Source organism: Macrotis lagotis, chromosome 7 (assembly GCF_037893015.1).
Source record: "Macrotis lagotis isolate mMagLag1 chromosome 7, bilby.v1.9.chrom.fasta, whole genome shotgun sequence".
In the NCBI taxonomy this organism is placed as follows: domain Eukaryota; kingdom Metazoa; phylum Chordata; class Mammalia; order Peramelemorphia; family Peramelidae; genus Macrotis; species Macrotis lagotis.
Window position 1 is genome coordinate 175,167,766 of NC_133664.1, and position 25,111 is coordinate 175,192,876.

The window sequence follows — 25,111 nt, forward strand, 5'->3', positions numbered from 1 at the left end:
AACTTGGTTTTCATGATTTTACCTGCATTGGTTTTATTTCTCTTCCCAATTTTTCCTCTACTTCCCTTAATTGTCTTTCAAAGTCTTTTTTGAGCTTGTCCATAGCCTGAGCCCATTTCCTATTTCTCTTGGAGATTTTTGGATACAGGAGTTTTGACTTTGCCCTCTTTTGAGTGTGAATTTTGATCCTCCCTGGGACCATAGTAATATTCTATGGTCAGATTCTTCTTTTTCTGTTGTTTGCTCATTTCCTCATCCTATGACTGTTTTACCATACTTCCAAGGCTTTGGGTTTTTTTTTGGGACATCCTACAGGGACCTTAATCCTCTAAGGTATTATGAGGAGCACTGACTGCTCTCTTGGCTTGTGCTCTGATTCTGTGAATGACCACAAGCCCTCCCCTCCTGGAGCAATGAGGAGGGTTCCTGCTCCTCTATGATAGTAGGGGCCTCACACTGCAAGATGGATCTAAATGTGGACAAACAGTAGAGTCCTGCCCCAGGGATAGCAGAGAGACCCCTGCAGTCTTTCCCTACCCCCTTCTGTCTGTGGACTGAGCGCTCTGGAAGTGCTGGGTGGCTCTGCAGGTTCCCACTGCAGGACTTACTCTGGTGCTCTGCTGCAGAGTTCTCTTACTGCCTCTTCAAGCCATCCCTAGTGATCTGTGGACCATGAGATCTGAAAACTGCCCCTTCTGCCATGGACTCAGGTACTCCCAGGGGAGGTCCTATGGTGTGTTCCTGGAAGGCTGGAGCTGGTTTGCTCCAGCTTGTTGTGCTGTGACTCTCTTCAACTCCCAGTCCTGGTGAAATTGATCCTGTGGATCTTCTAAATTGCCTTGGATTGAGAAATTGTATCACTCAGTCTTTCTGTGGGTTCTGCCTCTCTAAATGTTGGCTAGAGTCATGATTTCATGACTTTTGGAGTTTTTTAGGTGGACAAGTTTCCAGGAATTCCTGCTCTCATGCCATTATCTTGGTTCCCCAGGCTGCTATTTCTGAAATTTCTCAATTCACAGAGATATTTAAATTATGTTGTCTCAATATTATGTTAACAAAAATAGTCTCCTTCTCTGATTTTTATTAGTGCCAAAAATATTATTGGTAATTTAGATCAAATAATTGTTTGCTTTTTAAATTAGATCATTTTTTTTCATTGATTCCTTTCCCCCTTCCAATTTTAATGTTGTATTTCTCCCTTACCTACTGAAACTGAAATAAGGCAGTCAGAATTACTTCTGTGTACTTTTTTAGGTCATATTTCTGAAAACTTTAGTAGTGTGCCTAGAAGCAAAAGAATATTTTTCAGCAGTTCATTTTTGCATTTTTTTCTACTTTCTGTATCTTGCTACAGACAGAAATGGGACTGAAGAATTATTATAATGTAGTCAGGGCCCAAACAATGATCTAAATGAGTAGGTGAGGATTTTAACTCCCAAGTAGAATAGCAATTAAGGAAATGTTTAAAATATATTCCATATCCATTTGCCAAAAAGGCTTTCTTGGACTCTTGAATAATCTCAGTGTGATTTTTAAAAAATTAATGTTTTATTTCTTTTTCCAATTATAGATTATGAAAATTTTTAACACTCATCCACTTGCATATTTATAAGTTGCACATTTTTCTACCTCCTTTCTTTCCCACCGTCTTCCCCTCAGTGGCAAACAGTCTGGTAAAATTTGTACATGTACTTTTGTCTTCAACATTTTTACATAATAGTCATTTTGTGTATGAAAATTAGGATGAAGGAAGAAAGAAAACCATGGGATAGGGAGAAAAACGTAAGAAAGTTTTAAAAAGTGAACATAGTATCCATTTAGATTTTGTGGTGTTTTTTTCACCTGCCAGATGTGGATGGCATTGTTTATAACATCTCCCAGCATTAGTCTAAATTTCTGAACTTCTGAGAGGAGCTGCATCCATCTAGTTGATCAACTGATAATGTTGTTAATGTGTCCAATGTTCTATTGATTCTGTTCCCTTTGCTTGGCATCAGTTCATGTCTGTTTGTCTGTCTGTCTTCCTTCCTTCCTTCCTTTCTTTCTTTCTTTCCTCCCTCCTTCGCTCCCTCCTTCCTTCCTTTTGTTTTTTGCAATGCAAATGGAGTTAAGTGGCTTGCCCAAGGCCACACAACTAGGTAATTATTAAGTGTTTGAGACTGGATTTGAACCCAGGTACTCCTGACTCCAAGGCAGGTTCTTTATCCACTACGCCACCTAGCCATCCCAGTTCATGTATATCTTTCCATACTTCTCTAAAGTCTGACCATTCCTGATTTCTTTTGGAATAGTAGTATTCCATAACATTCATATACCATAACTTGTTCAGTCATTCCCCAATTGATGGGCATCCCCTCAATTTCCAATTCTTAAAGAGTGATTTTAGTCATACCTGACCATTAGTTGGAGAGATTGCTTCCTATATAGTTCCTGTCATGGATTATGGTGAAGAATACTTAAAATGATTTTGAATTTATAAAGTGTATTTGTGTATGTATGGGTTGAAGTGTTTCACAGAAGAATTTAGTAGCATCTTGTTCCTTTTTTTACAATATTTCTGTAATATTGAAATGGATTGTTCTTTAAATGTTTGATGGAATTCATTTGTAAATTATTGTGCATTTTTTTTTCTTGGGTTTTTGCAAGGCAAATGAGGTTAAGTGGCTTGCCCAAGGCCACACAGCTAGGTAATTATTAAGTGTCTGAGGTCGGATTTGAACTCGGGTACTCCTGACTCCAGGGCTGGTGCTTTATCCACTGCGCCACCTAGCTGCCCCCTCAGTTGTTTTTTCTAAGAGAGAATTATTTTAGGACTCCATTTCCTGTTCTATTAATCTGGACAATTTCTTTTTTTGGAAAATATTTCATAAATCTTTTTGATTTAGATGACCAGTTTTATTGGATTTTATTTGAGTAGAAGAGTTCCTAATGGCTACTTTTTTATTTCTTTAATGTGAATTTGCCTTTTTACTTTTTGATATTGGAATTATATTTTTCCTTTCATAAATCAAATTAGCTAATGACATCTATTTCATTATTACCTTCCCAAAAGAGTAGCTCCTACTTTTGTTTATTCATTTTTTAACTTTTAGTTTTGTTTTCAAGGGTTTTTAATTTTAAATTAATCTAGGAATTTTAAAGATTTTTTTTGGTTATTTAGTTAAGGTTTTTAAATTTTTTTGATTTTCAAGATTTTTTTTTAAAGTAACATGCCCAGTTTGTTGAGCTGCTCTTAAGTTTTATTGAGGACATAGTTCTCTAAGTACTGCTTTGGCTACATTCCAAGAAGTTTGATATGTCTCATTATTTTCATTATCTAATGACATTATTGACATTATTGATTGTTTTTATAATTTGTTTTTGGGCCCAGGCATTCTTTCAGATTAAGTGATGTAGTTTCCAGTTAACTGTCAAGATTTGCTTTAAAAGTATTTATTGAATATAGTTTTATTGACTTGTGGTCAGTAAAAAATGCATTTTATATATCTACCTTTTTACATTTGTGAGGTCTTTTATGTCTTTATATATCAGTTTTTGTCTAGGTATATGAACCAGTTACACATAGCTGGTTCAGTCTGATGAGTTATCCCCATTAGCAACTGAAAGACATGGCTAGTAGAATTAGTATGAACTCTAAAATCTTCAAGATATTAAATATTTGCAAAAAGATTACTTCTTTCTCATAACATGGCATTCATTACTTATTCTTTGACCTGATAAATGTTCTTTAGCTAAAAATGGAATGAATGAATACACTGAGATTCTAATTCTCATTAAGTTTTAAAGATTTATGGGACAATGAAATTTTTAATATGAAAAGTTAGATTTCTAACCATAGTATACTCCTAAAAATTACTAGGAAGCATTAGCTTTAATTAAGAGGCAAAAATTAATTTACTCTATTAGTTAAAATAGGAAACAGATAAATCCATTTATCCACTTTGGAATTTTACTTAGATGATCATATTTTGCAACTCCTTATGGGTCATTGTTCTTTTTTTAATTGTTTTTTGAATTTTACAATATTCCCACCATTCTTGCTTCCCTCCCCCCATCCCCACAGAAGGCAATCTGATAGTCTTTCCATTATTTCCATGCTATACATTGATCAAAATTGAATGTGTTGAGAGAGAAATTGTATTCTTAATGAAAAAATAAAATATAAGAGATAGCAAAATTGAATAATATGATGCTTTTTTTTTTTAAAAAGGTAATAGTCTTTGGTCTTTAACTCCACAGTTCTTTCTTTGAATACAGATGATATTCTCCATTGCAGATACTCTAAAATTGTCCCTGATTGTTGCACTGATGAAATGAGCAAGTCCATTAAAGGTTGATCATTATCCCGTGTTGCTTTAGGGTGTACATTGTTTTTCTACTTCTGTTCATCTTGCTCAGCATCAATTCATGAAAATCCTTCCAGGCTTCTCTAAATTCCCATACCTCCTGGTGTCTAATAGAACAGTAGTGTATCATAACATACATATGCCATACTTTTTTCAGCCATTCCCCAACTGATGGACATTCACTCAATTTCCAATTCTTTTTTTTTTTAAGGCTTTTTGGTTTTGCAAGGCAATGGGGTTAGGTGGCTTGCCCAAGGCCATACAGCTAGGTAATTATTAAGTGTCTGAGGCCGGATTTGAACTCAGGTCTTCCTGACTCCAGGGCCGGTGCTCTATCCACTGTTCCACTAGCCGTCCCTCCAATTCTTTTTTTTAAACTTTTTAAATTTAAGGCAATAGGGTTAAGTAACTTGCCCAAGGTCACACAGCTAGGTAATTATTAAATATCTAAGGCTGGATTTGAACTCAGGTCCTCCTGACTCCAGAGCTGGTGCCCTGTCCACTGTGCTACGGAGCTTCCCTTTCAATTTCCAATTCTTTACCACAGGGCTGCCACAAGCAAGGCTGTTATGAATATTTTTATACGTGATGTTTTTACCCTTTTTCATGATCTCTTCAGGGTATAGACTCACTAGTGATATTGCTGGATCAAAGGGTATGCACGTTGTTGTTGCCCTTTGGGCATGATTTCTAATTGCTCTCTAGAAAGGTTGGATGAGTTCATAGCTCCATCAACAATGCATTAGTGTCCCAGATTTCCCATATCCCTTCCAACACTGATCATTGTCCTTTCTGATCATATTAGCCAGTGTGAAGGTATGAGGTGGTACCTTAGTGATGCTTTAATTTGATTTCTCTAATCAGTAATGATTTAGAGCAATTTTTCATATAACTTTGGATCTCTCTGATTTCCTCATCTGTAAATTGCCTTTGCATATTTGAGTCATTGTTCTTTAAAAAGTTTTTTGAAGGACTCTTAAATAAAGTAATTTAAAATGAGAAAATTTTAGATTAAAAATTAATAGATTTCAGCTTGCATCTTTTATTTACATGAATATCCTTTGGGCCTGCTGGACCCTATTTCCCCATGGGATTATCTAGCTGTTTCAATAGATTAAGGAAGACCTGAGTTTAAATCCTGCTTTATATACTTAATCTAGCTGTATGATCTAGTAAAATTACCTAGCCTTGCACATTTTCAGTTTTCTCATCTGCAAATATGGATAATAATAATAATAATAATAATAATAATAATAATTACCTTACAAGGTTGTGTGTGTGTTTGTGTGTGTATGTGTGTGTACTGAAATAAATTAACATGTAATGTTCTTTGCACATTTAAATTAATATGTAAATGCTATTTACTAGGATCATTACTATTACTACTAGAATTGTTATTAATATGATTCTTCCCTCTAATATCATTTGGAAGGTATCTGGTGTTAACTCTAAAATATGCTACAGTTTATCTCCTTTTATTCTCCAGAAGATTTGGATATAAATCAGCTATCCTAATATTCTCCTGTTGTCTCACTCTAAAACCATCTAGACTATTTTCTTTTTAAAAAATAATCTATTGAGAACCTTTGGGAATTTTTTTTGATTTTATGATGAATAAATTAAAATAGAAGGAATGGTTTATGTTATTCAAGGTATTTGTGGTTTAGTAAAGGAAATAACTATATAAATAATGACAATAAAACATAATCCATAAAAATGCCATGTAAGCCATATAAAAATGCCATGAGTGGAGAGAAATGACTTCTAAATGGAAAATGATAAGGAAAAGTTCCATAGTTCCAAATAGGAAGAATCAATGTTGAAACTGAGTCATTTCTCTGATTTCTTTAAGTTACCAGGGTGATTTAGAGAATTGAATAGAATTAACATCACTCCCCTTCTTGCAATTATATGTGTGCTTTCTGGAGAGTAGTTGATGTAATGTCCACCAGAAACATTTTTATTTTTTAATTTTTATTTATTTAAGGCAATAGGGGTAAATGATTTGCCCAAGGTCACTCAGCTAGGCAATTATTAAGTGTCTGAGGCTGAATTTAAATTCAGGTCCTTCTGACTTCAGGGCTGTGCTTACCACTGTGCCACCTAAGCTGCCCCCTCCCTAGAAACATTATTGGGTGGAGAATATGTATTAACATGAATATGAGAACTGTTCAATTCATCCATCCCAACCAGTGACTGGGGTAGTATGAGTCTTAGGTTCTAGAAAGGATGGCCAGGGAATTTTCATGAGGAAACAGGTCTTGAGAAAAAAAAATGGAGGGACCAAGAAAGGAAAAAGTTTTTATGATATAGGCATTCCATATAGCACAGTGAAAGGACTAAATTTTTTTAAATTGTTTTTTTAATTTTACAATCCCCCCCAATTTTGCTTTCTTTCCCACCGCCAGAAGGCAGTCTGATAGTCTTTACATTGTTTCCATGCTATACATTGATCAAAATTGAATGTGTTAAGAGAGAAATCATATCCTTAAGTAAAATAATAAAATATAAGAGATAGCAAAATTGCATATGATACCTTTTTTAAAAAAATTAAAGGTAATACTTTTTGGTCTTTGTTTAAACTCCACAATTCTTTCTTTAGATACAGATGGTATTCTGTATATTTAGGGTATCACAGGTATCCTAAAATTGTCCCTGATTGTTGCATTGACGAAATGAGCAAGTCTATTAAGGTTCATCATCACTCCCATGTTGCTATTAGGGTATACAGTGCTCTTCTGGTTCTGCTCATCTCGAGGGCTGAGTAATTTTAATGTGAAAATTTAGTGGGGTTGGGTTGAGGGAGATGAGCATATCGGTTATAGAAAATGGGGTTTTAACAATAGTAACTGGAGGTTTCAAAATTCCAGAATTAGAAGCAACTGACAGAAAGACTTGAGTTGGAAAAGAGAATAGGAGATTATATGATGAAAGCTAACAAGGAAAGATGTGGTCTAGTGAGGGCTTTGCATTTTTTTTTTTAAGGTTGGAGAGACTTGAGTTTGTAGGTATCTGGAAAGAAGCTATGTGATAGTAAGAGATTAAAGATTAGAGAAAAGGGAAGAAAGTGGGAAAGATTGGTAGCAAGGACATTTATAAAGAGGTTGGCTTAGGCAAAGAGATAGGTCTTCTTTTCATCAGAAATTGTAGTAAAGGAGTAGATACTGAAGAATGATGTTCTGAGATGACAAGAGTGGAAGAAGGAAATTGAAATACATGACTTCATTTAATTGAAGCACATGACTTCATTTTTCTCAATGGGGAAATGTTGTATAAGAGGGGAAAACAGGGAGATAGAAGACCTGGGTTTAATTCTATACTCAGTTACTGTATCTGTATCTGATTGTGGGAAAAATCACTTTAACTATCTTAATTTTAGTGTCCTAATCTGCAAAATGGAATATTTAGATTATGATATCATTTACCCCATTGCCTTGCAAAATCTAAAAACAAAAAACAACCCCCCCAAAACTGATTATAAATAGCCCATAATATTAATACATAATTTTTTGACTTGTAAATACCATCTAGGAATACCCCCTTTTTTTCAACCTTTGTGTAAATTGCTCTAATAAGATATTAGGGTTGCTTCACTCAAATAGTTTAGTATGCTTGGGTGGGTTGAGAAGAGTGAGGTTAATGTTATTGGGGGTATAGATTTTATTTTATTTTTGGCAAGGCAGTGGGATTAAGTACCTTACCTAGGGTTGTACAGCTAGTGTCTGAGGTTGGTTTTTGAACTCAGGCCCTCCTGACTTCAGGGCAGGCACTCTATCCACTGCACCACCTAGCTGCCCCCGAGGGTAGATATTTTTGAAACCAAATTTCTGGAAAGCAAAAGAAAGAGGTAGGAAGATTCTTAAAATAAGCATTTACCTACTTTACATTTTGGGGAGTGGTTTGATATCTCCTTATAATAAATACTTTAATTTTTGCACATTTCCTTGTTGGAAACCTTCTTGAATAGATTCCCCTTGATGACTTAAGGCTGTGTGTGGTATTTTCAATATTTTTAATAAATAAGTTGAATATGATACATACATGTATTTGTATATAAATACATATATGCCTATTTAAAATTCTGATTTTGATGGAATGTTCTATTGAATTTACTTTGCTCTGTGGGATTGCAATGATAAGCCCAGGTTATAAAAACTTTTAGGATGGTGATCAGAATTGGCAATAAGAAATTTTAACTTTGAAAATAATGTTTATTAATATCTTGAATTTTTTTTCTATTGAATTGTTATGTGTAGTACTTAGATCTCTGGTCTCATGAATACCATTTTTGGTATAAATTCTTGAATTTGAAACTAAGGCCATATGTAAATCTTCCCAAATATCTCTATTATGGTTGTAAATGATTACTTTTTGCATAAATCTTTGATGATCTTCAAATTGCCTTGTTAAATATGAACTCTGTCTGAGTTACATCGATCATGAAAGCCATCTGTAAGCTCTAACTAGAAGTTTATCCTTCATTTCTGAAGATGACCATGATATCAGGGAGGTGATGCTATGACAAGCACAAGTACTGAATTTGAGTGAGGGATGCTGTGCTAAGTTACCAGCCTCACTTTCTTCTTCAGAGCCATCTGATTCCTGTGACCAGATATGAATCAGGATGACTGGAGATGGCCCTGGATGTGGGGTAATTAGGGTTAACTGACTTGTCCGAGGTCACACAGCTAGTAAGAGTCAAATGTCTGAAGGTGGATTCGAATTCCCATCCTCCAGATTCCAACTCTATCCCCTGGTGTCACCTAACTGTCCTATAGCTTTGTTAGCGTACCCTTGAGAGGCAGAGTGGCATTGTAGATAGCGAATTAGCCTCAGTACTGCTGCTGACACAGAGTTGTAGCTGTGTGACCCTAGACATGTCTCTTAACCTCTTGGTTTATTAGGTGTTTTCTCACCTTGGAATTCTCTATAGCATTGGAATCACAGGTTTAGTCTTTATGCCATTGATATTCCACTTATTCCTTGTCTCCAATCCACAAGTAGTAATGTAGCAGTTCTGAATCTCTTCAGGAGAACGTCTAGTGTTTTATAGCATTAAGCACTAAAACACATTCTTTAACATTTTTTACAAAATAAACATTTCATTAGGTTATCCCCTTACTTAATAAATTCCAATGCTTTCTATTGTCTAAAGGAGAAAATGTAAACTACTCTAATTAGTTTTGACAGTTCTGTTCATCCTAGCTCCAACTTATCTTTTTTTTAAACTTTTTAATTTTTTTAAAGAAATATTTATTTTGCGTTTTACAGCCCCCCCCTTCTTGCTTCCCTTCCCTCATCCCCACAGAAGGCATTCTGTTAGTATTTACATTGGTTACATGTTATACATTGATCTCAGTTGAATGTGATGACAGAGAAATCACATCCTTAAGGAAGAAAAATAAAGTATGAGATAGTAAAAGTACGTAATAATATAACACTCCCCACCCCCCCAATTTGATGGTAATAGTCCTTGGTCTTTGTTCAAAGTCCATAATTCTTTCTCTGAATACAGATGGTATTCTCCATTGCAGATAGCCCAAAATTGTGCCTGGTTGTTGCACTGAAGGGATGAGCAAGTCCATCAGGGTTGATCATCACCCCCATGTGACTATTAGCATGTACAATGTTTTTTCTGGTTCTGCTCATCTCACTCAGCATCAGTTCATGTGAATCTTTACAGGCTTCCCTGAATTCCCATCCCTCTTGGTTTCTAATAGAACAATAGTGTTCCATGACATACATATACCACAGTTTGTTAAGCCATTTCCCAGTTGAAGGACATTAACTTAATTTCCAATTTTTTGCCATCACAAACAGGGCTGCTATAAATATTTTTGTACAAGTGATGTTTTTTCCCTTTTTCATCATCTCTTCAGGGTATAGACCCAGTAGTTGTATTGCTGGGTTCCAACTTACCTTCTAAACCTCAAACTTCCTGAAATTTACCTGGACAGATTTTCTCTTTGTTCTTCATACATGACAGTTTAACTCTTTGGCTTTGTACTGATCATGCCCAATGCTTTAGAAAGCACTTCCTTCTCAACTCTGCCTCATACAATCCTTCTATTTCTTTTCAAATGAAGCTTTTGTGGGATGGAGTCAAGATATCCGGCAGAGTGAAGAGAGCTTTTTTTCCTAAGCTCTCCCAGCACACCCTTCTAAACAACTTATAAAAAACATATCCAAATAAATTCTGAGATAACCATCAAAAGTCACAGTGAGTCATTTTTCTAACCTGGGGCAAGTTAGGAAGACAGAGAGATCTGTGGACACTGGAATAGGGGCTGGATTGGAGGACAGGCTGTGGGCTTTGGAGGGGGAAGTGTCAGTAGCAGCAGTAGTTGCAATACCAGGAGTGCCTATCACCCAGGGATGATCAGAAGACTGAAAACCTGATCAGAAATAAATTCTGAGGGGGGAACCCTGTGCTCAAGATTGGGTGTCACTTTACAATTCCATAACCCCTTACCCAATTCTGAAGTACAGAGGAGCACTTCTAGTTAGGGACACTATCTAAGTGATGACTAGTGTATAGTTCAGGAAGGCAGTGACCAGATTTCATTTAATATCCTACCACTTTGGAAGGCCTGAAAATCCATAAATCTCTAGACTTGGCTTTGAAAGCATCAGGACATGAAAGTTTCACATTCAGGTAAGTTATCTTCCTCCAGAGATGAGTAAAGATGAACTCTAATGTAAGAGTATAAATAAAGTCAAGAAATAGACTGGAAAAATTGGAAACTAAGAGGATGCCATTAATTGAAAAGTGACTAAACAAATTATGGAACATGAATGTGATGGAATACTATTTTGTTAAAAGAAATGATGAAGGAAATGGTTTTAGAAAATCCTGTAATGACTTATGAGGTGATGCGAAATGAAGTAAACAGAAACAGAACAATCTATATAGTAATAGCAATAAATAGTGTAAGGAAAATCAACTGCTAAAGATATAGTAATTCTTATGAATACAGTTATCCATCACAGTTCTACAGAATTCATCGTTTAAAATAGAACTCACCTCCAGATAGATAACTTTTGTTTGAAGCAAATTTTTTTCCTTTTTTAAGAATTCTTGTCCCCCCCCCTTTTGAAACCCAATTAATGAGGAATTGTTTTGCTTGACTGTTTATTTATAATAGGTTTTCTAAAAATTGGTGGTTTTTAAAATCTTGAAATCTGTTCTCAAAGTCCTGGGTCAAATAGCAATTGATGCTGCATAGAATAAAGTTATCTGTTGCAATTATGATGAGACATGTTTTAAAATAAAGATCCTGGGGCAGCTAGGTGATGCAGTGGATGGAGCACTCTCCCTGGAGTCAGGAGGATCTGAATTCAAATCTGGCCTCAGACACTTAATACTTACCTAGCTTTGTGACCTTGGGCAAGCCACTTAACCCCATGACCTTGCAAAAGCAAACAAATAAATGAATAAATAAAGATCCAAATACCTATATGCATATATTTTGTAAAAAAGCAAAACATAACTGGCAGTCTGTGAGATCACACAATGTTAATTACATGAGAAAGTTGAACTATGTTAGTTAAAGATTAAGCTAGTCTGTGGTGTTACAGCATTGGTGCATCCTCATGTGGTTTTTCATTTTTCAGTTATACATGAATGGGCTTTGAGGACCACATGTGGCTGGTACTGGGTTGGACACAGCTGCTCTTAACTGATGTTGATTGATGGATTGATTGATCATAAAATTTAAAAAAATCCTAAATTAAAAAAAAGTAGATGATAGATCAGGCAGGAACATTACCAAAATAATAATAAAACTTTAAAATTTAGCTGTTGGGAAGAAAGATAATTTGTTAAGATTATTCCATACTAAAACTAATTTCGTAAACATTTGTGACAATTTTCCACTGACCTTAAGGTATCTTGGTTACTTTTTTATGAGATAAATGAACTTTCTTGTGGCTATATAGTAAAAGCTTTTCAAAAATAACTTATTTTAATATGTTACTATGCTTTTTTTTGCTTATTTTTATTTTTTTAGTAATTTCATCATTTAACATAGTGATCTTTCTTTGCAATTTGGTTAATCAGTTGTAAATAATTATTTTATTGAAGACATGAAACTTGGAAAAAAGAGGGGCTTTTGTCATCAAGAAGCTTACAGTTTAATACATGGGAAAACAGATGGGGAAAATGTGTCAATTAGGAAATGATAAAATGAATGATAGGACAATGGAGAAATCTTTACTTTCAGGAACTAGGCACCTTTCTTGGAGACCACATTGGATCGTGAAGAACAATCATATGATAGCTGGTAGTTGTAGGCACTGGGTTGTCTACCCTTTGTTGACAGTACATATACATTAGGAGATGATCAGTTGAGTTTGGGAAAGATATATAATCCAGTTTTGAAATTACCAAAAGAGTCTAGAGTGAAATAAGGCCCAATATGGCCAAAAATAGGGCCAAGAAAGGTGGGATGGCATTCAGTACTGTTAAAATTTCCCAGATAATAAGTAATGAGGGTCTGGATTAAAGTTTCTTTCAAAGGCAACTGAGTGACAGTGAGCAGGGTACAGAACTTGATGTCAGGAAAATCTGAGTTTGCATCCTTCCTTAAACCCCTTTGCTAACTGTGACCCTGGACAAGTCACTTAACATCTCTGAGCCTATTTCATTCTCTTTAAAAATGGGTAATGAGAACATCTACTCAAGTTGTCATGAGACTCAAGAGTTAAAATACTAAAGTGTTTTGTATACCTGAAAGTGGCTATATAAATGTTATTGTAGTTGTTATTTTATTATTAGAGTGGGAATAGTTAGGAGAGAAGAGCTGTTGCAAAAATAGAATTGATAGCCCTTGGCTGCTGCAAGTGGTTGATAAAAGAGAGAAATGCTTTAATCATGTCTGGAAGAATGGTAGTACCATTAAAAGAAAAGTTAGGAGGAGGATAGAGGAAGATTTTAGTTTATTCACTCTTCAATCTTCAGCTGCAAAAATAAACATTTTTCTTTTCTCAATTTCCTCTAGTCCTAAGCAGTCCAAGTTTTAGCAGATAGTTTTAATATCTAAAACCTGGCTTCCATAATTTGCTTTCATTTTTTTAAAGAAAGAAAATTTTAGAATATTTGAACAAGATCTATTGCATATTATATATTTTTGTTGAGAAACATCTGAGGGTAAGATTTCCAAGTTTTAATATGTAATTTAAGCTTTTGAGAATGTATAATTGTAATAATACATGGCACTTCTAATGTTAAACACATTTTTAAAGATTGATTATCATCTCAAGAAAGCAATTATATCCCCTATTGCAAATTGAATGTGAGATATCGCAAAATGAAAAGTGAGATATGATGAACTGATTTGTTAACCCCAAAAAAGAAATAGTCCAGAATTGAGATTATAATATTCAGTTATGCAGTATATAATCCATGTTTTTATTTAGCTTGAACATATGCTGAATTTCTAAGTTTCTTGTCCTTGGTATGAGGACAGTTATTTTTTCTTAATTACTTGTAGTACATGCTCTGTAAAATGGTAGTAATTTAATACCTAAGAAATGTTTTGAACCACTCCTAGAATCAGTCTTCTGAGGACCCTCAGAGGATATCTGATCTTTTGTGCTTGTTGTTGTTCAGCTGTTTCAGTCGTATCTGACTCTTCATGACCCCATTTTTGGAGTTTTCATGGCAAAGATATGATTTTCCAATTCTTTCTCCAGTTCATTTTAGAGAGGAAGAAACTGAGGCATCGATATCAGGGATCTCACAGCTTCTGTCTGAGGACACATATCAACTCAGGTCTTCCTGACTCCAGGTCTAGTGCTCTATCCACTACATTAATTAGCTGCCCTTTTTGCTTAAATGCCTCTAATTTGGGAAGAGCTGTATATTAGACAAACATTTTATTTTTAGATAGTTCTAATTGTTAGGAAGTTTTTCCTTAAGTCAAATCTACCTCTTGGCATCTTTTAATTTGTTGCTCCCATAATACCTTTAGGAGCCAGGCAGAACAATCACATATTCACTTGACATCCCTTTGTGTTTCAATATTTGAAGATCATATGTTCCTACTTAATCTTCACTAGGTTAAATACATATAGTTCCTTTCAACTGATAACTGAAATAGCAGTCTTCCTTCACCATTTTGCTTATTTTCCTTTAGCTCCTTTCTACTTTATTAATACCCTTTTTGAAATGTGATCAAAATTGAACAGAATATTCTTTTTTTAAAAGATTTTATTTATTTTGAGTTTTACAATTTTTCCCCTAATCTTACTTCCCCCTCCCCCCACAGAAGGCAATTTGTTAGTCTTTACATTGTTTCCATGGTATACATTGATCCAAATTGAGTGTGATGGGAGAGAAATCATATCCTTAAGGAAGAAACATAAAGTATAAGAGATAGCAAGATCATACAATTAATTGTCAGTTTCCCCCCCCCCCCCTAAATTAAAGGTAATAGTCCTTGGTCTTTGTTCAAACTCCACAGTTCTTTCTCTGGATGCAGATGGTATTCTCCATTGCAGGACAGCCCCAAATTGTCCCTGATTGTTTCACTGATGGAATGAGCGAGTCCATCAAGGTTGATCATCGCCCCCATGTTGCTGTTAGGGTGGTACAGTGTTTTTTTGGTTCTGCTCATCTCCCTTAGCATCAGTTCATGCAAATCTCTCCAGGCTTCCTTGAATTCGCGTCCCTCCTGATTTCTTTTTTTTTCCTTTCTTTTTTTTTTAATTTATTTTTATTAAAGATATTATTTGAGTTTTACAATTTTCCCCCCAATCTTGCTCCCCCCCCCCCCCCCACAGAAAGCACTCTGTCAGTCTTTACTTTGTTTCCATGCTGTACCTTGATCCAAATTGGGTGTGATGAGAGAGAAATCATATCCTTAAAGAGAAGAGAAATCTAAGAGTTAACAAGATCGGACAATAAGATATCTGTTTTTTTTCTAAATTAAAGGGAATAGTCCTTGCACTTTGTTCTAACTCCACAGCTCCTTATCTGGATACAGATGGTACTATCCTTTGCAGACAGCCCAAAATTGTTCCTGATTGTTGCCCTGATGGAATGAGCAAGTCCTTCAAGGTTGAACATCACTCCCATGTTGCTGTTAGGGTGTACAGTGTTTTTCTGGTTCTGCTCATCTCACTCAGCATCAGTTCATGCAAATCCTTCCAGGTTTCCCTGAAATCTGGTCCTCCTGGTTTCTAATAGAACAATAGTTGAACAGAATATTCTTGATGTGTTTTGTCCAGGTCAGAATACAGTAGGACTACATTTTGTCTCTCTTAAAGTCTAAGATTGAGTTAAATTCTGATGTTTGTTGTAGGAATTATTAGTCTTCTAGTTACCATTTTCAATGTAGGCATCATCCTCAAATCCTCTTTATTCATTTTTAATGATTTACTAAGATCTTATTCATTCTACCTTTACAATATATCTTGGAATTTATCCTGGTCTTTTCACTCTCAGTGTCTATATATTTAAGGCCCTTATCACCATTATCTGAACTACTGTTATTGAATTGTATAGTTCATCTCCCAACCATAGACTTTCCACTGTTTAATTCATTCTCTAACAGCTTTCAAGAGTGACTTCAGTGCTCCTTTCTAACCTTCCTTTCCATATGACTTCCCTTCATAGACTCTTCATTTCTGAAACTCTGACTGGTGTGTTATTACTTATACAGGACATTCTTCTATCTCCATGCTTTTGTATAGATTGTCTCTCACTTGTCTGCAAAGATACTCTCTTCACCTTCATTTCAAGAAATTAACTTCAAAGTTCAACTCAATGTGCAGGCTTCTCCAGGAGCCCTATCCAAATTCCTGCCTTTACTCTTAATCACTGATACCCCACCCACTCTACTTTGTATATTTTGTATTTACTTTTCTATGTACTTGCTATCCCTGCTAGAATGAAAGGTCCATGAGGACTGAAACAAGAATATTTTTGTCTTTGTATCCCCTAACATAGTGCCATATAATGTTTATTTAAGAAAGTTTATGAAGTAACTGTCTATAATACTGTTGACATATTGAGCTCACAATCCACTAAAAGTTATAGATCAGACATATTTTTACCTAGGCATATCTGTATCAACTTATGCCTGTGAATTGAAATTGGAGAAATTCATTCCTATTAATGTTTTTATAGATTTAGCCTAATGTTCTAGTTTGAATCTTGATTGTCATCCAGCCGCACTTCTCCTCCCAGCTTTGTGTCATTTTCAAAATAGGTAAAATGCTGCTGCCTATATCGAAGATATTAATAAAAATATAAAATATATCGGAAGCTGATGGAATGCTGGATAGAATATTGGGCCTAGAGTTAGGAAATCATGTGATAGAGATGTGATCTTAAGGAAGTCATTTAACCTCTGTTTGCTTCAGTTTCCTCAACTGTAAAAAACAATAATAATACCTTGCAGGGTTGATGTGAAATTAAAATGAAATAATATTTGTAAAAAAACAAATATTATCGTAGAATCTAGCACATAGTAAGCACTATTAAGTACTCATTCCATTTTTCTCTCACATTTCCCTCATCCACCCTCCCCCTTGGCCCCCCATTATGGCCAAACACAGATTTCTGTGCCAGCTTTCCTTCCAAATTAACATCATATTGTTTCTGAATCCATCTTCTTTTCAACATTTTCCTTATTCTCTTCATAAAGTAGCATAAGATATTTTCCCTAAATGTCTTGCTGCAATATAGGTAAAGCATATTTACAACATTTGCCTGTTCTACCGGTCTGTGTGTACCCTGCTACAAAAGGGAAATGAGCTTAGTTTACCTAGAACTGTTTTTAAGCAAGCTATGTTGACAACATGTGATCACTGCTTTGATAAGTTATAGAATTTTCTCATGAATCACAGTTATGTGCATAGTATTTAGTTTGCAGAATGTACTCCCTTTGCTTTGAGGTAATCAAGGCCGTATTTGCTCTTCACTAATTCTGTATTGTCTTTTTCATCTCTAGAGTATTTCAGCTATTACTAATACTGGCTTTGCAATTTTATCACCTGTTCTTTTAGTATCCTGGAATGTAGTTAATCTTGGCCTGATGACTTGAATTGTTCTGGGGTTTAGTTCCTTTCCTCTTGTCTGTCCTCATTTGCATTTCAATTCCCTATTAACCGTTTTTTAAAGGTTTTTGCAAGGCAAATGGGGTTAAGTGGCTTGCCCAACCTATTAACCATTTTTGATTGATCCTTTCCAGGATTAAAAATAATTGACTTTGGCATTGAAAATATGACCCAAATAAGAATTGAACAGAAGTGCTTCCTTTCTCACTACTCTTTAACATCCTATTCACTGCAAACAATAGCAAATGGACAGTGCCTTCTTTGATCCACCTTTCTTTCCCACAGATAGCTAGAAAACTTTTTGATGTCTTTAGCCATCTGTGACAGATTTAGTTAATTCTGAGCTTCATCACTCACAACACTTTCTTATAACAAAATTGCTACTCGTTTACATTCATACCATGTATTACCCTTGCTTTCATTTTCACTGCATGTCTTTAAAAAAGCCAACTTGGTCAATTATTTCTCTATGAGAAATTTCTACCTCATTGGGATTTTTTAATTCTGTTCCCAGGAATTAAAGGAGCCTAGTTAATAGAATGATTTGTTATTAAGATTTTTTAAAATTAGAAACAAAACACATTGAAATTGGTCCTGACTTTGAATTTTTAGAATACTGTATAGTTCATAAAGCCTCAGAAGAGTAATTTACATTACTTACTATTTTTGATTATACCTTATTTTATATATATATATATATATATAAAATTATTTATTATCATTTTGTCTTTTAATTTTACTGATTATCTGCCTTCTTATTTCATACTCTGGGTAAATAAAATGCTCCAAATAGTTTTTTTTTGTTATTTCCCAGAGTTTAGAACTATTAGAAAGTACCAGTTTATTTATTTGAAGATAGGTTTCATGTCAATTTCCTGAACCAGTTTCTCTTTTCAAGTACCTGTACAACTTTATAGTACTTACTTTTGGTATCATTGTTCATATTTCATTTGAAAAAAAAATAATTTTTTTTTAAATATAGGGAGGGGCAGGAGTGGTTTTTGTTATTTATGTTGGAGAAGAGAATAAGAAAAGGGAAAGAGAAAAACTTGGTTATAGAAATAAGGATTTGTGATAAGAACTGTTTCACTGGATAAATGATTTTATCTTGCCAAATATCTCTCTTACTATGTAAATGTAACTAGACTTAATTCATATCTATAACAAATACTGAATAAGTATTTTTGCTTTTGAAAATTATTTTCACTAATCATGCATGAATAGAGTTAAAGATTATGAAGGGGGATTAGTGAGGGATAAATCTCAAAAGGTAGATTGGAGACAACATTATAAGAGGTTTGAACAAAGACCAAAGACTGTTACCTTTAATTTAAAAAAAAATGTTATCCTATTATGTAATTCTGTTATATCTCATACTTTGTTTCTTCCTTAAATATATGATTTCTCTTTTATCACATTCAACTTAGATCAATGCATACCATGGAAACAATGTAAAGACTAACAGACTGCCTTCTGTGGGGGGGGGTAGTGGGAAGGAAGCAAGATTGAGGGGAAAATTGTAAAATTCAAAATAAATAAAATCTTTCAAAAATTAAAAAAAAGACCTTAATTGACATGCTAAGGTGTATATGGAGTTTATTTGGCTGTCAGTGGGGTAGAATATGATCAATGCAATGACAGTGGCACACATTTATTTAAACACTTGTATTGAACCAGGTACTGTTTTAAGTACAGGAGAGAGAGACAAAAATGAAGTAATCCTGCCTTCTAAGAGGTAACTTTTTTTTTTTTTTTGGAAGGAGACAGTCTCCAGGGAGGATACTAGCCACTGAATGGGAGAGATAAACTTTTTTTTTAGGTTTTTTTTTTTTTTGCAAGGCAAATGGGGTTAAGTGGCTTGCCCAAGGCCACACAGCTAGGTAATTATTAAGTTTCTGAAACTGGATTTGAACCCAGGTATTCCTGACTCCAAGGCCGGTCCTTTATCCACTATGCCACCTAGCCGCCCCTGACTTCCTTTTTTTTTTTTTTTTAAAGATTTTTCAAGGCAATGAAGTTAAGTGGCTTGCCAAGGTCACATGGCTAGGTAATTATTAAGTGTCTGAGACCGGATTTGAACCCAGGTACTCCTGACTCCAGGGCTGGTGCTTTATCCACTGCACCTAGCTGCCCCGAGATAAACTCTTAATGTAGAAGGTGTTTCTTGAACTGAATGGAGTATATAAGCTTGAGAGGTGGAATGGAGTGGATTGAAGGTATTTGGATCCTGGGGAATGGGGGGAGTGGAGTGATGGAGAACATGAGGAGTATGTATCAGCAAGTGACCTTGTGAAAAGACAAAGTAGGTAGGTGGAAAGTCATATATAGGGAATAAGAAAGAAGGAGAGCCTGAGAGTATAAGGAAATAAACCTGGTATGAGTATGAAATTTCAGAGTTTAGCATCATGGAGTTTGAGCAAGTATAGCTGATGCCGAGTAAGGTCATCCATAAATGCATGTACTAGCATGTCTAAGGTAAATAAAATGGATGAGAAACTCAAGCTGTTCTTTTGATATTTTTGGCACTATTTACTAATTTTAGAATTATTAGTAGCTTGAAGTTATGTTCTGAAGAGCCACATTTTCCTAAATACTTTGCTTTTGACTTCCTTATGGAATAATAATTTTGCATTATATTTTATATCCCATTATTCAGATATTCCCTAGTCATGTGGCATATTTTCACACTTCTTGTTATGACAAATGATGTGTTATAAACATTTTTGCATGTGAATTTTTTTTGCTATCAATAACTCCTTGGCATATAGACATAGTAGTGAAATTTCTAGCTTAAATATTCTTGCATAATTCCAAATTGTTTTCCAGATTGATTTTACCAATGTATATAACTCCATTAGTAATGAATTAACATTACATATGTTCTTAGAATCTCTACAATAAGGTTTGCTAGCTTGATAGATTTTAAGTGATACCCAAGGATGATTTTTAAAAAGAATTTTTTTAATTATAAAGATTTTATTTATTTTGAGTTTTAGAATTTTCCTCCTAATCTTACTTCCCTTGCCCCACCCCCCACAGAAGATAATTTGCCAGTCTTTACATTGTTTCCATGGTATACATGGATCCAAATTGAATGTGATGAGAGAGAAATCATATCTTTAAGGAAGAAACATAAAGTATAAGAGATAGCAAGATCAGACAATAAGATATTAGTTTTTTTTTTCTAAATTAAAGATAATAGTCCTTGGTCTTTGTTCAAACTCCACAGCTCTTTCTCTGGATACAGATGGTATTCTCCATTGCAGACAGCCCCAAATTATCCCTGATTGTTGCACTGATGGAATGAGCAAGTCCATCAAAGTTGATCATTGCCCCCATGTTACTATTAGGGTGTACAGTGTTTTTCTGATCCTGGTCATCTCACTCAGCATCAGTTCATGCAAATCCCTACAGGCTTCTCTGAATTCCCATCCCTCTTGGTTTCTAATAGAACAATAGTAATAGCGTTCCATGACATACATATACCACAGTTTGCTAAGCCATTCTCCAATTGAAGGACATTCACTTAATTTCCAATTCTTTGCCACCACAAACAGGGCTGCTAAGAATATTTTTGTACAAGTGATATTTTTACCCTTTTTCATCATCTCTTCAGGGTATAGACCCAGTAGTGGTATTGCTGGATCAAAAGGGTATGCACATTTTTTGTTGCCCTTTGGGGGTAATTCCAAATGGCTCTCCAGAAAGGTTTGATGAGTTCCCAGCTCCACCAACAATGTAACTAAGGATGATTTTTAATTTATATTCCTCTGATTATTGATGATTTTGAATATATTTTCAGAAAGCTAATGACAGTTGATGCATCTCATTGTAACAATTGAATAGCTCCTCTGGTCCTCTTTGTCCCTTCTGTAAAATGGAAATAGATACACATTTTGTGTCTGAAACTATGGGATTGGCTCAGTAGATATCCTGAAATCCTTTTCTAGCATGAAGATTATTAGTATGTGCAATACATCTATATATTTTAAATGTTAAAACAACAAGAATTGGAGGGGGGGGAAAGGTAGTTAGTCCACATGATGGAAGCATGTTGGAGCAAGAGGACTGAAAATTCTACCTAAAAATATTTTTCATATAGTATCTTTTTGGTAGCTTTAAGTAGCAAGTAATGAACATACTTTTAAAAAAATTAGTAATTAATATTAATTGAGCCTTTGTTGTTACTTGTCTCTTACACTTAGCTGACAGAAATAATGATTATACTTGAAGTTCTCTTTTTTGCCTCTGGTGGTGAGACAAAAGAAACTGCTAACTCTTACCTAGGGTGTCTGATGTGCAGTGAAACATAAGAATCATTTCCCAGTATGTCTGAGGTATATAGAAAGGATGAGAAACTCAAGAACTGTTCTTGTTGATATTTTTGACAGTATTTATACAGATTTTAGAATTATTAGTAGTTTGGAGTTAATAAGATGTTCTTTATTTTCATCTGACTTAATTTAATTTTTAGTATTCAGAATGTTTTTGGGAAATAAAAAATGTAAGAAGGTTTAGAAAAAGTTCAAATATTTATTTTATAGTTATAGGCTATACTTTTAAGGAAATTTAAAGCATTTGTGTATTTTTCTTTTTATGCATAGTATTTTTTAAACTCCCATCACTTTTTTTTAGAGGAAGAATTTTTAAGAAATGATATCATACAGAAGAAATTTTCTTTTTGTCACTGATTGAACCTTTGCAATAGAAAGGCACCCAAATCTTGAAGATAGTGTTTTTCACATGTGCTGAATCTACTTTGAATATTTTACCTGCTTCAAAGAATTCATGGGACAGCATTTATTCCTCTGAATGTTAACTGTGTTGGTGTTTCAGCCATTTCTGAGCTCACTGAAAGCAGAAGTGTAATGAGCTGTAAGTGATGAAACCTGTTGGATTTCCGGAGGAGCAGCTGGAGTCTTTAGTCTCGTTAGATAGCAATGATTCAGGTCTTGCAGATTGTAAAGGATCTGGTGTTACCATCAAGACAAAGATCATTCACTGGAAAGAAAGGTAGGAATAGAGCAAGAACATTGGATCATAGCACTTTGAGGCATTTTGTAATCTTTTTATTGTAACTGTTTGCAGAGAACAGCTACATAAAATGTATTTTTAGTTACCATGAAGCAATATGTTATTGAAGTTCTGATATTTGAATTTCGTAGTTTTTCTGACTTGCTTAGATATATGACAATAGCAAACCAATTGTTAATGATAAATTGAAAGAATCTTAATTCTTAAGCATAGTAATAGCATAAGCAAGCTTGTAAAAGGTAGGGAGAATATGGGGCAATTTAATTATGTTGCAGAGAATATTTTCTTAATATTTTTCTTAGAAAAATCAGCTAGAATTTTTTCCATATTTTAATAGTGATAAAATTGGAAGGAATTATAATCTATTTATATCAGAATAAGAAAATTGTTCAGTTTATGTTGATATTCACCTCAGAAGTAGATTGTATTTACCATATTAATAGATTGAAATGTAAGTACTCTTGTCAGTACTAGTCTTGTCAGACTAATATTACCAGTTATAGGGGACAATATTATTATTATTACTTTAATTTTGAAAGGTGATTAATTTTTCTGCTTGTAATATTTATCTATTTCTTTTTAAAAGCAATTCTATTTTTTGTAGTAATTCTCAATTTTTACTAACGATACATTGAAATATATTTTCAAATTCTCAGTTTGAATTCAAATTTATTTTTTCATCCTAAAGCAAGTTAGGTTTTTCAGCTTAAAGCACGTAAAGGGAATCAGGACATTAAATAATTTACATAGCAATGATTTTAATTATTTAACTTAGATTTGAGGATAACTTTGAAAAAATGAGTCTACTGTCTAGGCTGTTCCTACTGACAGCTCTTTTATATTATTTGTTAACTAGGCAAAATAGTTGATTCATTCAACTATTTCATTATATTATAACTCCATTATATTTTTTTTGCAAGAAAGTAGGTAAGCCTCAAAAGACATGTAATTACACAAAAGGTTTTTTTTATGCAAATTGAATTTTTATAAATTGAATCATATTCCTTATATGTTTACGAAGCTGCCTCTCCAAAGCAATACTATTTCTTGTGATGTGTATTGTATAAGTTATGACTTAATAAAAATATTTTTAGATAGCTTTTATAGTTAGTTAAAACTTGGTAATGGAGTCAAGTGAATATTTATAAAATCCTTCAAGAGAGGTGTTTAAATGATCAGCAAGAATGTTAAGAATAAGCACCAAGTAATATAAACTTAAAGAATATTAGTATTTTTGAGTTAGATAGGATTTTAGAGATTATGTATAGATTTTTCATTTGAGCAATTTTTTCATTTAAACTATGGTAAGGTATCTTTAAACAAATTATCAAATAGGACTCCTTTTGAAATACATCGAAGATATGCATCATCTCTCATCTTCGAAAAGCAAAGAAGCAAATGTTATTTATCTTTGTAAATATCAGAATGCTATTCAGAATACTCTACATTTATTTACTTTTTATTTCCTTTGCTCCTAAAATAGAAAATAACATTTTTTCTTCCTTTTATAAATAATGAAATTCTAAAAATCTGTTTTTAAAAAAATCTTAATATGTTTTAGTATTTAAGGAGGACAGGAGTTGACTCATTTAATATTATTCTATTTAGAGTAATTCCAGATTCTTCAATTGTGCATTTAAAAATCACAATTATAGTTCGTTGGAATATAGCTAGTAAAAGATAATAACAATAACTATTTTGCAATATTTCAGTACATCATTCCTTTCAAAGTTCTTATATATATGTATATATATATATATATATATATATATATATATATATATAAACACACATACACACACATATATAATAACGTATTTGGAAATAGTTTCTATATTAAACCAGGTTAGGCATATACTATAAGATATACCATAGGTGCACAGTACTAGCTAGTCTGCTGTCCCTATACAGGATTTTCTTATTTCTTTAGATCAATTATTTGCAATTGTAGTTAAAATAGAATAAATTTTAGTTATTATGAAAAAACTGCCCTAATTTTTGTGACATTTGATGATAACCATTACATGACATTTAATTTTACTAACTCGTTTTATTTCATTCTTTTAGGAGATAGTTATATAAGATGTACCATAGGCAGATCCTCAGTTTTTATTCAGTTATTGTGCTGAATCAGAGAATCTTAAGTGACCTTTAGATAAGTCATCTAGCCTTAAATTAAAAAACTCTAGTGATGGGGTACCCAGTGTCTCTTGAGGCAGTGACATTTTCCATTTGGAGAGTTTTAAGTATTCAGAATTCTTCCTTATTTTGAACCAAAATTTACCTCTCTGTCCCTCTGGTGTTATGAAGAAAAGGAAACAAAAATCTGTTTCCTCTTCTTTGATAGCCTTTTGAATAATTGAAATCAGTTATCAAAATTTCTGACATTGACTTCCCTTCTTCAGGCTAAACATATGCTTTTCCTTCAACTATTGCTCATATGAAATGATCTCTGGTTCTTTTACCATCAAAGCCTCTCTCCTGTAGATATAATCTAGTTTGCTCATCTTCTTCCTAAATGTGGTATCTTCAATTGAATGATATTTATTCTAATTAGAACTGAATACTATTTTACCTCTCTTTTCTAGACACCAACACATAAATCTACTTAAATTCTCTCCATATTCACACACACACACACACACACACACACACACACACACACACAG

At 33.9% G+C, this 25,111-nt stretch overlaps 1 protein-coding gene across 5 annotated transcripts in view; it reads left to right on the plus strand.

The window, feature by feature from the left end:
- The window catches only part of USP6NL (USP6 N-terminal like), a 240,824-nt gene that overhangs the window by 36,462 nt on the left and 179,251 nt on the right, over positions 1-25,111 (plus strand). For 3 of the 5 annotated variants that reach the window (XR_012470131.1, XR_012470132.1, XM_074194129.1), the window contains exon 1: positions 22,265-22,421. The exons of the other annotated variants lie outside the window; for them this stretch is intronic. Coding sequence is in view for 1 of the 3 variants with exons in the window: in XM_074194129.1 (XP_074050230.1) it covers positions 22,349-22,421 (73 nt within the window). In the remaining 2 variants the exon portion in view is untranslated. Of the gene's footprint in view, positions 1-22,264; positions 22,422-25,111 lie in introns of those variants that run through there. 5 annotated transcript variants of the gene reach the window in all.